Below are 12,447 nucleotides of genomic sequence, written 5' to 3' on the forward strand. Positions count from 1 at the left end.
GAAACTACCTTTTTAAACTTAAGGGGTTGTCACTTCAGCAAATTACACTTGTCATGTAAAGAAAGTTAATACAAGGCACTTACTAATGTATTGTACTTGTCCATATTGTCTCCTTTTGCTGGCTGGATTCATCTTTCCATAACATTATACACTGCTTGTTTCCATGGTTACAGCAACCGCTGCAACGCAGATACGAGGTAGTCGAGATGGGAGCTGTTTGTCATGCATGCCTGTGCATGTTTCCACAGTTCGAGAGGCCAGTGTTTATTATAGTTTTTTTTATTTTCCCTATATAGTATGCGAGCATGGCCACCAATACTGAATTGCTGGGTGGTCGTAACCCCTGGATATGAGCATTGTATAATGTGAACCCAGCAAAGGAGGCAATATGGACAATTGCTATACCTTAGTAATGGAAGGCACTTAACTTTTATGTACATAATAAACAACTTTTTTTTTTTTTTTTCTCTCCCACCCAGAGTTTGACTTGTTCACAGAATATAGTTATATTGTGGTCACTGTTGCCATTTGTGAAACACTTGTTGTTCCAGCTCTGACTATTTTTTTTCATGGTAAATCCACAGCCTATTTATTCTTTTCCAGATTCTTGAACTTCAACCACCTTTGGCTCCTCTTTCATTTGATCCTGCAGCAGATGATGCTTTAAAAAACAGCGTTTTTAGTCAATATCCAGTATCTCTTCCAGGTGAGAAATCTCAAAGCATAAATAATTAAAGGTGTATTCCCATCTGAGACAATGAGGGGCATATCAGTAGGATATGCCCACATTGTCTGATAGGTGCAGGTCCCAGATGTTGAGGGGAAGGTGGTGGCCAGAAGACCTCTGGGTCAGCCACCACCAAGCGCTCTCCCTCTTTCCTGTCCCTAAGGCCTCCTGCACACGACCGTTGTGTGCACCCGTGGCCATTGTGCCGTATTCGGTTTTTTTTTCGCGGACCCATTGACTTTCAATGGGTCCGTGGAAAAATCGGAAAATGCACCGTTTTGCAGCCGCATCCGTGTTTCCTGGCCGTGAAAAAAATATGTCCTGTCCTATTTTTTTTATTTTTTATTTTTTCACGGCCAACGGTTCACGGACCCATTCAAGTCAATGGGTCAGTGAAAAAACACGGATGCACACAAGATTGTCGTCCGTGGCCGTAGGCTACTTTTATGCAGACGGATCCGAAGATCCGTCTACATAAAAGCTTTTTCAGAGCTGAGTTTTCACTTTGTGAAAACTCAAATCCGACAGTATATTCTAACACAGAGGCGTTCCCATAGTGATGGGGACGCTTCTAGTTAGAATATACTACGAACTGGGTACATGACTGCCCCCTGGCAGCACCCGATCTCTTACAGGGGGCTGTGATCCGCACAATTAACCCCTCAGGTTACACACCTGAGGGGTTAATTGTGCGTATCTTGGCCCCCTGTAAGAGATCAGGTGCTGCCAGGCAGGAGGGGGCAGACCCCCCTCCCTCCCCAGTTTTAATTTCATTAGTGGCCAGTGCGGCCCGACCCCATCCCCCCCCCCCCCCCCATTGGAATATCATTGGTGGCCAGTGTGCGGCCCTCCCCCGGCCCCCCCCCCCCCCCTCCCTCTATTGTATTATCATTGGTGGCCAGTGTGCGTACCTGTCCCACCACTTTCACCTTACACCTTATTTCTCCCCAAATATTCAAGGGAAATTAAAGGATACTCATTCTGTCCTACCTTTGGCGCCCTGCGTAGTTAACCCTGGACCATTGTTTTGAAGGCCCAGTGACTAACCCTCTCTTTTTCCTTATCCTGTCTCTGATAGTACAGGATACCCATGTGCTATGGCAGGAGTTATTAATCCTCCGAGGAGCACAGGCGGGAGCAGCAATATGCTCTCCTGCCCGTACTTGCAGCGCTGCAGACCCATTCATAAAGTGTCTACAGCCCGTGCTCCGTACACCGGTGTACAGACAAGTCAATTTTAAGCCCACGGGGAGTGCTGAGCTTTAGGGAGGGGAAACTGTAATAATAAAAAAAAATCCATTAATAAAGTATAGAAAAACTATTAGGGACATCTTAAAAATTTTATTCAAGGGTTTAGTTACTCTTTAAAGATATTTAGCTTTCAAATAAAGACAGATCTTAAAGAAATTTGCAACATTATCACTCCAAGGGGTTTGGAGGCCGCCGCCCCTTTCCCCCGGGTATCTTAAAAACTGACGTCTAGACATATTTAAAGGTGCACTAAACTTTTCAAATGTGATACACTATTTCATAACTTTTCTGCAAATAGCGATGCTGACTCATGATAAATTCACCCCATGACATACAAGAAATGGTCTGTCATGATGATAAACCTTCACCTTTAGAATTTGAATAATATTCAAGTGGTTGTTCAACCTTCAGGGTCCTTTTTGGCAGCATCCCTTCCTCCCACATAGCCGATCCTTTGGAGAGAAATGTGCTGGGAGCAGCTATGCAGGATTCTGCTTGCCATCATCCAGTTTGATGGGGGTCACCTGAGCTGATGCAGCCATTGACTGTGTGGGGGAGGGGGGGCCTCAAGGTTAAAACCTCTTTAAGATTCTTTAGAGCAATGGGTACATATCACTATTTTCCCTGCTGCATACTTGCGCTTTTTTTTTTTTTTGGGTGAATGTTCACAAACTTCATGATCAGGAAGGCATTGCTATTTGTCAGAGAACTTGGGGTACTTTCACACTAGCGGTTTTTTCTTTTCCAGCATAGAGTTCCGTCAAAAGGGCTCTATGCCGGAAAATAACTGGTCAGGCTTATCCCCATGCATTTTGAATGGATAGAAATCTGTTCAGTTTGCATCAGTATGCCTTCCGTTCAGTCACTGTCAGGCTTTTTGGCTGGACATAATACCGCAGCATGCTGCGGTATTATGTCTGTCCAAAATGCCTGATCAGTCGCCGGATCTGGCATTATTTCCCTTTGCCTTGCATTGGTGCCAGATCCGGCATTGCAAAACAACTGAAACACTGATCCTTGACAAGCGAAGAGATGGATCTGTTCTTGCAATGCATATGTAGACTGATCCGCACCTGGATCTGTCTACAAATGCTGTCAGTTGTCACACTGATCAGCGGATCCGGCAGGCAGCTCCGACGATGGAACTGCCTGCCTGCCGGATCACACTAACGCTAGTGTGAAAGTATCCTTAACCACACAGGGTGCAGCATGGACAAGATTTTGCAGAAGCAGTTGCATCAATGTTTCAGTCATGTTTATATATGGAATATTTTTTTAAAATTTTTTTTTGTGAATGAATTCTGGTTGCAGGACCTACTAATGCATTTTTTGTATACTGTTTTTATCAGAATTATCAAATACTGATTCTAGTGTTAAGAGCAAGGAACCCAGTGATTCCTTCTTGAGTTTCATGGATATTGCTTTATTCACACCTGCTGGAAGGTATGTATTCCTGAAGTCTCCTTCAATTTCTAATTGCCCTTTCAAGTTTACTGGAACGAAAGCTATAGTTTTAGATGCAGATTTTGATTTAAACCATAGTGCATGTAATATTGCAGCTTCTCTTGGGAGCGTAGGCAGTACGTACACAATTTTACTATGTATGTAAAGCACTCCAGAGTTCCATGTTGTGATGCAACTGATGTCCTGCTGTTCCAGAAGTTTGCCAACATGAATGTCATCGGAGACCTTCGTGTTCCTTTTAGATCCCATTTAACTTTTGAACAGGCCCCACTGATTTGAAAGGAGTTGTCTCCCTTCAAAATTGCATTTATCATGTAGGGAAAGTTAATAAAAGGCAGTTACTAATGTACTGTGATTGTGCATATTGCTTCCTTTTCTGGTTTGATTCATTTTTCCATCGCATTATACACTGCTTGTTTCCAGTTTTACATTGCCTATGCGCACTTCTAGTTCCTGGCCACCAGAGAGGCTATCCGGCCACTGCTGCTGGATTGTAGGGTGGTTGTAACCCCTGGAAATGAGCAGTGTATAATGGGATGAAAAGGGTTACTGTGGATAATCGTAATACATTAAGTGCCTTCATATGAACTTATTGTACATGTTAAATGGCATTTGTCGAAGCGAGACAGCTCCTTCCAGCTTCATGGCTGTACTATGTTTATTGAGAAATGTTGTAATGTGTTTGAATAACTATTTTTCCTCTCCTTAAGGAAATCTCTACTCTTTAAGAACAAAATGTCTCCCAGTATGCGTAGAATGTCTCTAAATGAAAAGGTTAGTAGTTTTTCTTTGTCATTTAACACTGATCAGATTTCTTGTGTTCTATACTGCATATGTACTTCTAATTCACCCAGTGAGTAAAGTAAATAAGTATAAATACAGAATCTGAAGACTGGTATTTATCATTTAACTGGCAATTAAAGGGAATCAGAAGTGTTTGACAGGGAAGTGACTGATTACCTCATAATCCACTGTGGATGTTACAAATGAAACAACTTCAACCTCAGTTCTTGCTGCTTAACCCCTTAGATTTCATGATCAGTGCTGATTTTGCACTTGGGACAGTCTGGTAAATGCATCACGTTCACTGAGAACTTTTGTGACATTGGTCAGTGTACTTGAAGTCCTGTCGCCACAAAATGCAGTGCAGTCTGCTGACAGCATGTTATAGAGCAGGAGAAGCTGAGCAGATTGGATAGATTCAGTAACACTTGTAATTTATACAGTTATGGTAAATCAGTTTTTTCAGACTTCGTTGTTCACTTCGGAGGTGTTATCAGTGGTGGCATTCTGTGTAAGTGTTTACATGTCAGTCACTGATAGTTGTACACAGGGAGGTGTTACCAGTGATGGCATTCTCTGTGTATGGCTGAGTTCACACGAACGTGTGTGGCCCGTGCAGCGGGCCACAATGCACGATCGCTGGCCGTAGGTCAGCCGCATTGGATCACGGACCCATTCACTTTAATGGGTCCGCTCGTTCCGCAAAAAGATAGGACATGTTCTATCTTTTTGCGGAACGGAAGTACGGGACGCAACCCCACGAAGCACTCCGTAGTGTGCGGAATGCACACTGAACTGTGGCAGTGTATTGCGGCCCGCAATACGGCCACGGATCGTACACGTTCGTGTGAACTAGGCCTATGTCTGTATACATGGATAGATGTCGGTCACTGATGACTGTACACGGGGAGGTGTTACCAGTGATGGCATTTTCTGTGTGTGTATATACATAGATATCAGTCACTGATGGCTGTACTTAGGAGCTGACTTAAATTCTGAAAAAGCAGAGGTATAAATTATGAGCTTTACCAAATCTTTCCGCACAAAACTATGTATCAATCTGCTCAGCTCCTCCTGCTGTAAAACATACTGCCTGTATTGGATTTTGTGGTGAGAGGTTCTCTTTAAATGTACTGACGCTATGATGTATACATAACAATAGTATGTACGAATTGTATTTCGACAGGAATTTCGAACGCCTACCTCTAATGGAAAAGAGGGTTTTATACAAAGATCTAACTCTTCAGTGAAGAGGTGGTCTGACACCAGCTGGAGAACTCCTCCTTCAAGCAGCTTACTGCATCATACCCCAACACCATGTAAACAGGATGCTAGGAGTACAGCACGTTTACAGCTTGCGCAACAGGTTTAAAAAAACTTATTTTCTTAAAGTTGCATGTCCTAGCATAGTTGTCAGATTCAGTGGCAGTGCTTGCTTCAGTAGAAAGTCATACAGAATCATGTCTGTAGAATGAGTCCGCACCCGTTCCACAATTATCTGGAACGAGTGTGGACCCATTCATTCTCTAAGGGGCAGGAATTGACAGTGTGCTGTCTGCATCCGCATTTCCAGAGCGAGGCCCCGAACTTCCAGTCTGCGGCTCTGGGAAAAAATAAAACCTGTCCTATTCTTGTCCTCGCTTGTGGACAAGAATAGGCAGTTCTATGGGGGGTGCCTGCCGGGTGTATTGCAGAGCCGCAATCCACTACGGATGTGTGAATGGACCTAACAGTCACTTTGATTTCAGTGGAAGAAGCCTCTAATTTGAATTGGATAACAATTCATGAAATTGTGTCCTCCCTATAGGTAAGGGACTTTGTTGGTTCTGCCCTGTTAAAGCCCAACATGGTCCATCTGCGCTAGGCTTTAGGAGAGTGGGGCTGGTACAGGCAGGAGCAGCAATATGTTATGGAGTTCCAGCGCTCCGTGCAGCTGTAGGAGAATCTGTACTCCAGTAGACAGCGGTGTATAGGAGTACGGATTCTAAACTTAAAGAACCTATTTCAAGAAAATTTTCAGCACATTTGCCATCTGTTTTAATAACTAGTGTTGTATGTTTTAGGTACACTTTAAGTATCGCTGTCTTCTCATGCTTTTGGTCTTGAGTAAATCTTTATCTGACAGTGTTATTGTCAATCTGTGTGTGTTCTTATGATGTTATAGGGTGTATAAAATGTGAGATTTGTTCCTTTTTTTTCTGGCTGGTAAAAATGTGTGTTAATCACTGCTGATCTGTGGATGACACTGATGCTGCACAGCGCAGCCGGCGATGTATAGTGGCCGTCGGTGTATCAGTGTTAGCAGAGTTGGCATTCGCCTCATAAGGCGCACTGCCATTCACTCCCCTCCCCACACACTTTTTTTGGGGGAAAAAGTGCATCTTATAGGGTGAAAAATACGGTAGTTATTTAAATCATATTTGTGGCTTGTAGGTTTACAGTACAGAACCCTTTTTTAAGGCACACATGCAGCATTTTTTTAAGTTGAGTTTGTAATCAATTAGTCTCTGACGATTGTGGGTGGGTTGTGTGTTTTTTTTTTTTTTTGTGTGTAAATCTGCCTTTCCATTTTTATAGTAATTGCGGTACCTTAGTGACCTCCCTCACATTTCCCTTTTTATCTAGGTTGCGGATTACATAGTTAACGAATCACCAAAGTCTGTGAGCCGAGGAATGGAGCTTGATGATTTAATTGGCATGCTATCTTCAGATCCTTTCTTTTCTAGAAAGGAAATTCCTAGGACCCCAGAAAATTTGAGTAAGTTCATTACTATGAAAACAAGTAATATGCAAGACACTGCAGCATTAATTCCGATGTCTTGGGATTTTGGGTCTTAATTCTTTTTGGTGCGCCCTCAACTTCCTTTCCTCACATGGCAGACCTGCAACTAATTACATTCACTGGCCTGGACTGGAGCAGTTTGGATCACTTTGTCTAGGACAGTGTAGGCAAGAGTTAAAGCTAAAGCAGTATGACTCTAAGGTGGATGGGAATGGTAGTAAAGCGAATGTAGACTCTCGATGGAATAATCCAGGATTCTTTGCACTGCAGGTCACCAAATGACGTATGTGCAGTGCTAGCCTACAAAAATATAAAGTCCTTCACACCCCTGCAGCCTCCTCGATCGGTGCTACATATACACAGGTTTACACTATACATGGCGCTACCTATGCATCTACTTTCTATGAAATGCCTTGATGGAGTCAATCTGTCTCTGCTTCTACTGCTGTAGGGTGGTGAGACAAGGAACAGGTCTGCTGCCCTTAGAGGAGAAGAGCCAGCTTATGATGCCAGTGACCCCAGGGCAGGAGAAGGATGGAGCTGCTGCTCCTGTGGGCAGTCGGGATGATTATCTGCTGGACAGTCCACTTTCTCAGTTTGCTGCGCACATCAGTAGCAGCCAGTGAGAAGGGTCAGGTCACACAGGTGGCATTGTGGGTATTTCCATGCAAATACACCAGGCGTGCTCACATTATACAAGGTCGCACCAGGTGATGACTCCCTTCAGCAAGAAAGAGAAGTGGTGCTGCGTACATGGGGAAAGCTCTGTCCTTCCTGCAGCCGCCTTTGCTGCTGTGCTCTACTCTGACTACGTTGCCACATGCAGCCGCTGATGAGAACATGGCTTATGCAGGTAGTGCGGAAAACAGACCATCTCTGTATTGAACTGGGCATAAAAGTATTAAGACTTTGATACCCAGTGTAATACTAGTACTAACGAGTACAAAACTGGTCAGACCGTTCATGGCCAAGCACTGAAATCTATGTAGGCTGGCTGATCCGTTGATGTGCACTTGGCAGCTGAAGGCATTTATGTTGGTCCTATGGTCATATGTTCCCGCATTACTGAATATATGCAAATGAGCCTGTAGCATGAATGGGGAGTTGCCATTACACAGAGGCTCAGCTGTCTCTAACTGCCACTCCCGTTTTATGTGACCGCGCCTGACCCTGCCATGAGCGATATGGAATGTTGGGATCTGTTCAGTGAATAACTGATGGTTTTGCAAGCTGAAACATTTTTATTTTTTTTCCCTTCTGTATCTCACACAGCCCCATTCATTTCTATGGGTCAAGAGCTGTGTGGAACTGGGCAATCCAGAATATGCTCCAAATTTTGATCAGTGAAAGAATGCTTATGTCACACATATAGAAACAAATGGGTCGGGATGCTGTTCGTTAGTAAAACTTGCTCGTGTGAAATTATTCTTATGTTTTAACCGTTTTTTCAGTTTCAGATATCCGTACATGTTGGAGAAAAGCTATCCAAACTGAAGAATTTTCTGGTGTGTCTAATCCATTGGAAGTTCCAGGTATGGATTCCCTGGCTGAACCAGAACCTGGACACTGCAGTCAGATAGACCTAAGCATGGCTTGCTTCTTGTCTACCTCTCACTCGTCTGAGCAGAATGATTCTCCAGATGCACGAGCTCCCACAAGCACTTTGGATCCTTCATCGCTCCAGGAGGCGGCACTTCTGAGTCGGAGAACTTCACTGCAGCCAGAAAAGGTTAACCTCTTAAAGGAATGTGAGAACTCAAGCATTGTTTCTCCATTTGTAGAAAAGAACCAGACCTATATATTGGAAAACCAGTCATCTGGTGACATAATGGGCAACACAATGCTTCTGTCGTCTCTTTGCCACGATAATGCTTCTGCTCACACCACCCTGTCCTGGAATTCTTCAAACGTGGTAGATTATAGCAATCGTTCAGACAGTCACGAGGTGATCCAGTTTGGTATACTGCATGAAACCCTTCCAGAAGGAGCCTGTAACTTAAGTCTTAACAGTACAACTAGCCTAGAGACTCCAGAAGCAAACAAGAATGTGGCCAGAGGTGAGCAACTTCTGCACAATACGGACTACAGCTGGAAGAGTACAGAGCGTAAAATGGATCTGGACTCTATACGCGTTCGTTATGAAGCTCTTAAAAGAACTTTTTACACCTCTTTAACAGAGGGTGAGAATGCTCAAGGACAGACTTCTTTAACAAGGGTTGGGAAACCGAAATCAGAATCTAGCTTGCCAACAGACTCTGGGAAGGTGTTTAGTCCTTTAGACAAAGTTTTGTCCTTAGATTCAGAGTGTTTAATGACCCCTTCACCAAAAGGTAGAAAGCTCTCGCTTCCACAGCTAATCTCTTTTTCTCCCACCGAAGACTTTGTAAGGTGCACCGAAGACATGTCAGATGTGTTTGATTCGCACGGTGAGTTTACTTTACACTTTCTTTAGCGTTATTAATGTACTAGTTTAACTTTCATGTTAAAGGAGTTTTAATGGCTGCCTGGAGGAGGTGCAGCAAATGTACTAAAAATTAGGGGGGGAAAATTATTTTCTTACTGTCACATAGGATCTTTTCAGACCCTTTTCTGCAGCATTGGCACAGTTGACATTAACCCTTAGGATACCAGAGGTTTTTTGTTTTTGAGTTTTCATTTTTCTTCCCTATCTTCCTTGAGCCATAACTTTATTATTTTTTCCATTCACATAGCTGTATGAGTGCTTATTTGTTGCGTGACAAGTTGTACTTTCTATTGCCACCATTTAATATGGCATTCAATGAAGTGGGAAGGAATTCCAAATGGTGTGGAATTGGAGGGGGGGGGGGGGGGGGAGAGAACACGCTCAATTTCTACAGTTTTACGAGTTTTGTTTCCACTGCGTTCAGTTTGTGGCAAAACTGACTTCTTCCCTTCATTCTCTGGTTCAGTACGATTACAATGATACCACATATGTATAGTTTTTTTTACCATATTCTGACCCCATAACTTTTTTGTATCTACTGAGTTGTGTGGGACAATTTGTAGTTTTTGATACCATTTTGGAGTGACTTTTTGTTCACATTTTATTAACCTTTTTTCAGTTACGCCAGTCGCCGTATTGGAATTTTTAAAAAAAAATATTTTAACCCCTTCCTGCAAAATCATGTACGTGGGGGAATGTGGTGCCAGAGTTGCACCTGCCCGATCCGCAGCACGGCCCCGGCTGTTACTGATAGCTGGGCCCCTGCTGAATCCGCCGGCATTGCTGAATGCAGTGATGCCGGCGGATTAACCCTTTCACATGCCGCAGTCCCCGCTAACCGCAGCACGTGCAGGCTTTTTACAGAGGGAGTGGGCGCCATCTGACTCAATCGGCCCCTCGCGCTGACCTCTTGGAGCCGATGGTTGCCATGGCAGCCCCGATGCCTTTACACAGGCATCGGAGCCTGCCAGCTACGGAAGCCCAGGAGTTCCAGCCTGAGAGCTGGGTCTCCTAGGCAACTGTCATCCACTGTGTAAGACAGTTCAATTCAGTACTGTACTGAATTGGGGATCAAACCCTAAAAAAGTGAAGTCCCACAGTGGGACAAATATAAAAAATGAATTATTTTTTTTTTTTATTAGTTTCAAGTTCCAAAAAAAATAAAAATAGGGAAAATAAGATTCTTTTCCGTAACAACCTGCTCTATAAAAATACCACATAAGCTAACCCCCCAGGTGAACACCGTAACAAAGATAAAATAAAAACTGTCAAAGCCTTTTTTTGTCACCTTACATCACAAAGTGTAATACAAGCGATAAGTCATGTTCACCCTGAAATAGTACCAATCAAACTGTCATCTCATACCGAAAAAAGCTCCTACAGAAGACTGTCGCCCAAAAAATAAAACTATGGCTCTCATTCCTCTTTACAAAACCTCTTTAGTTCATTCAGGTTTGATGGCTTCCGAGCATGGACAGCTCTCTTTTAAGGCCTCATCATGCACACGTTGTGTGCATCCGTGGCCGTTCCGTTTTCCGTGATTTTCTGCGGACCCGTTGACTTTCAATGGGTCCGTTAAACTCGGAAAATGCACCGTTGTTCATCCGCGGCAGTGATCTGTTTCCTGTCCATCAAAAAATAGGACATGTCCTATTTTTAAGACTGACAACGGTTCACGGACCCATTCAAGTCAATGGGTCCGTGAAAAAACACGGATGCACACAAGATTGGCATCAGTGTCTGTGGCCTTTGGCAACTTTCACAGACGGATCGCAGATCCGTCTGCATAAAAGCTTTTTCACATGAGTTTTCACTTTGTGAAAACTCATATCCGACAGTATATTCTAACACAGAGGCGTTCCCATAGTGATGGGGATGCTTCAAGTTAGAATATACTGAGAACTGTGTACATGACTGCTGCCTGGCGGCACCCGATCTTTTACAGCGGGCTGTGATCTGCACAATTCACCCCTCAGGTGCTGCACCTAAAGGGTTAATTGTGCGTATCATAGCCCCCTGTAAGAGATCAGGTGCTGCCAGGCAGGAGGGGCAGACCCCCTCCCTCCCCAATATTATATTCATTGGTGGCCAGTGCGTCCTGGTTGCCATGGTTACCGATTGGAGCCCCAGCGATTACTGGGACTCCGATCGGAACTCTGCACTGCCACCAATGATGGGGGAACGTGATTTTAACTAGGGGGAGGGGAGATGTGAGGCCGCACTGGCCACCAATGATGGGGGATTCGGAACGTGATTTTAACTGGGGGGGGAGAGGAGAAGAGGCCGCACTGGCCACCAATGAATATAATATTGGGGAGGGAGGGGGTCTGCCCCCTCCTGCCTGGCAGCACCTGATCTCTTACAGGGGGCTATGATACGCACAATTAACCCTTTAGGTGCGGCACCTGAGGGGTTAATTGTACGGATCACAGTCCCCTGTAAAAGATCGGGTGCTGCCAGGCAGCAGGGGGCAGTTATGTACACAGTTCGTAGGATATTCTAACTTGAAGCGTTCCCATGGGGATGGGGACGCTTCAAGTTAAAATATACCATCCGATTGGAGAAAACTCCAATCCGATGGTATATTAACTCCTGACTTTACATTGAAAGTCAATGGGGGACGGATCCGTTTGCAATTGCACCATATTGTGTCAACGTCAAACAGATCTGTCCCCATTGACTTGCATTGTAAGTCAGTACGAATCCGTTTGGCTCCGCACGGCCAGGCGGACACCAAAACGACTTTTTTTTTATGTCCGTGGATCCTCCAAAAATCAAGGAAGACCCACGGACGAAAAAAAACTGTCACTGATCAACGGAACCCTGTTTTGCGGACCGTGAAAAAATACTGTCGTGTGCATGAGGCCTAAGTCACACCACAGATTTTCAATTATATTCAGGTCTGGGGACTGAGATGGCCATTCCAGAACGTTGTACTTGTTCCTCTGCATAAATGCCTTAGTGGATTTTGAGCAG

At 44.1% G+C, this 12,447-nt stretch overlaps 1 protein-coding gene across 1 annotated transcript in view; it reads left to right on the top strand.

Annotated features, from left to right (window-relative positions):
- Window positions 1–12,447, top strand: part of HAUS6 (HAUS augmin like complex subunit 6) — a 34,399-nt gene that overhangs the window by 13,469 nt on the left and 8,483 nt on the right. Inside the window, 6 exon segments of the mRNA XM_040419779.1 lie at window positions 604–706; window positions 3,328–3,421; window positions 4,153–4,216; window positions 5,412–5,591; window positions 6,851–6,983; window positions 8,459–9,433. Coding sequence (XP_040275713.1) covers window positions 604–706; window positions 3,328–3,421; window positions 4,153–4,216; window positions 5,412–5,591; window positions 6,851–6,983; window positions 8,459–9,433 — 1,549 coding nt within the window.

Source organism: Bufo bufo, chromosome 2 (assembly GCF_905171765.1).
Source record: "Bufo bufo chromosome 2, aBufBuf1.1, whole genome shotgun sequence".
NCBI classification, from domain to species: domain Eukaryota; kingdom Metazoa; phylum Chordata; class Amphibia; order Anura; family Bufonidae; genus Bufo; species Bufo bufo.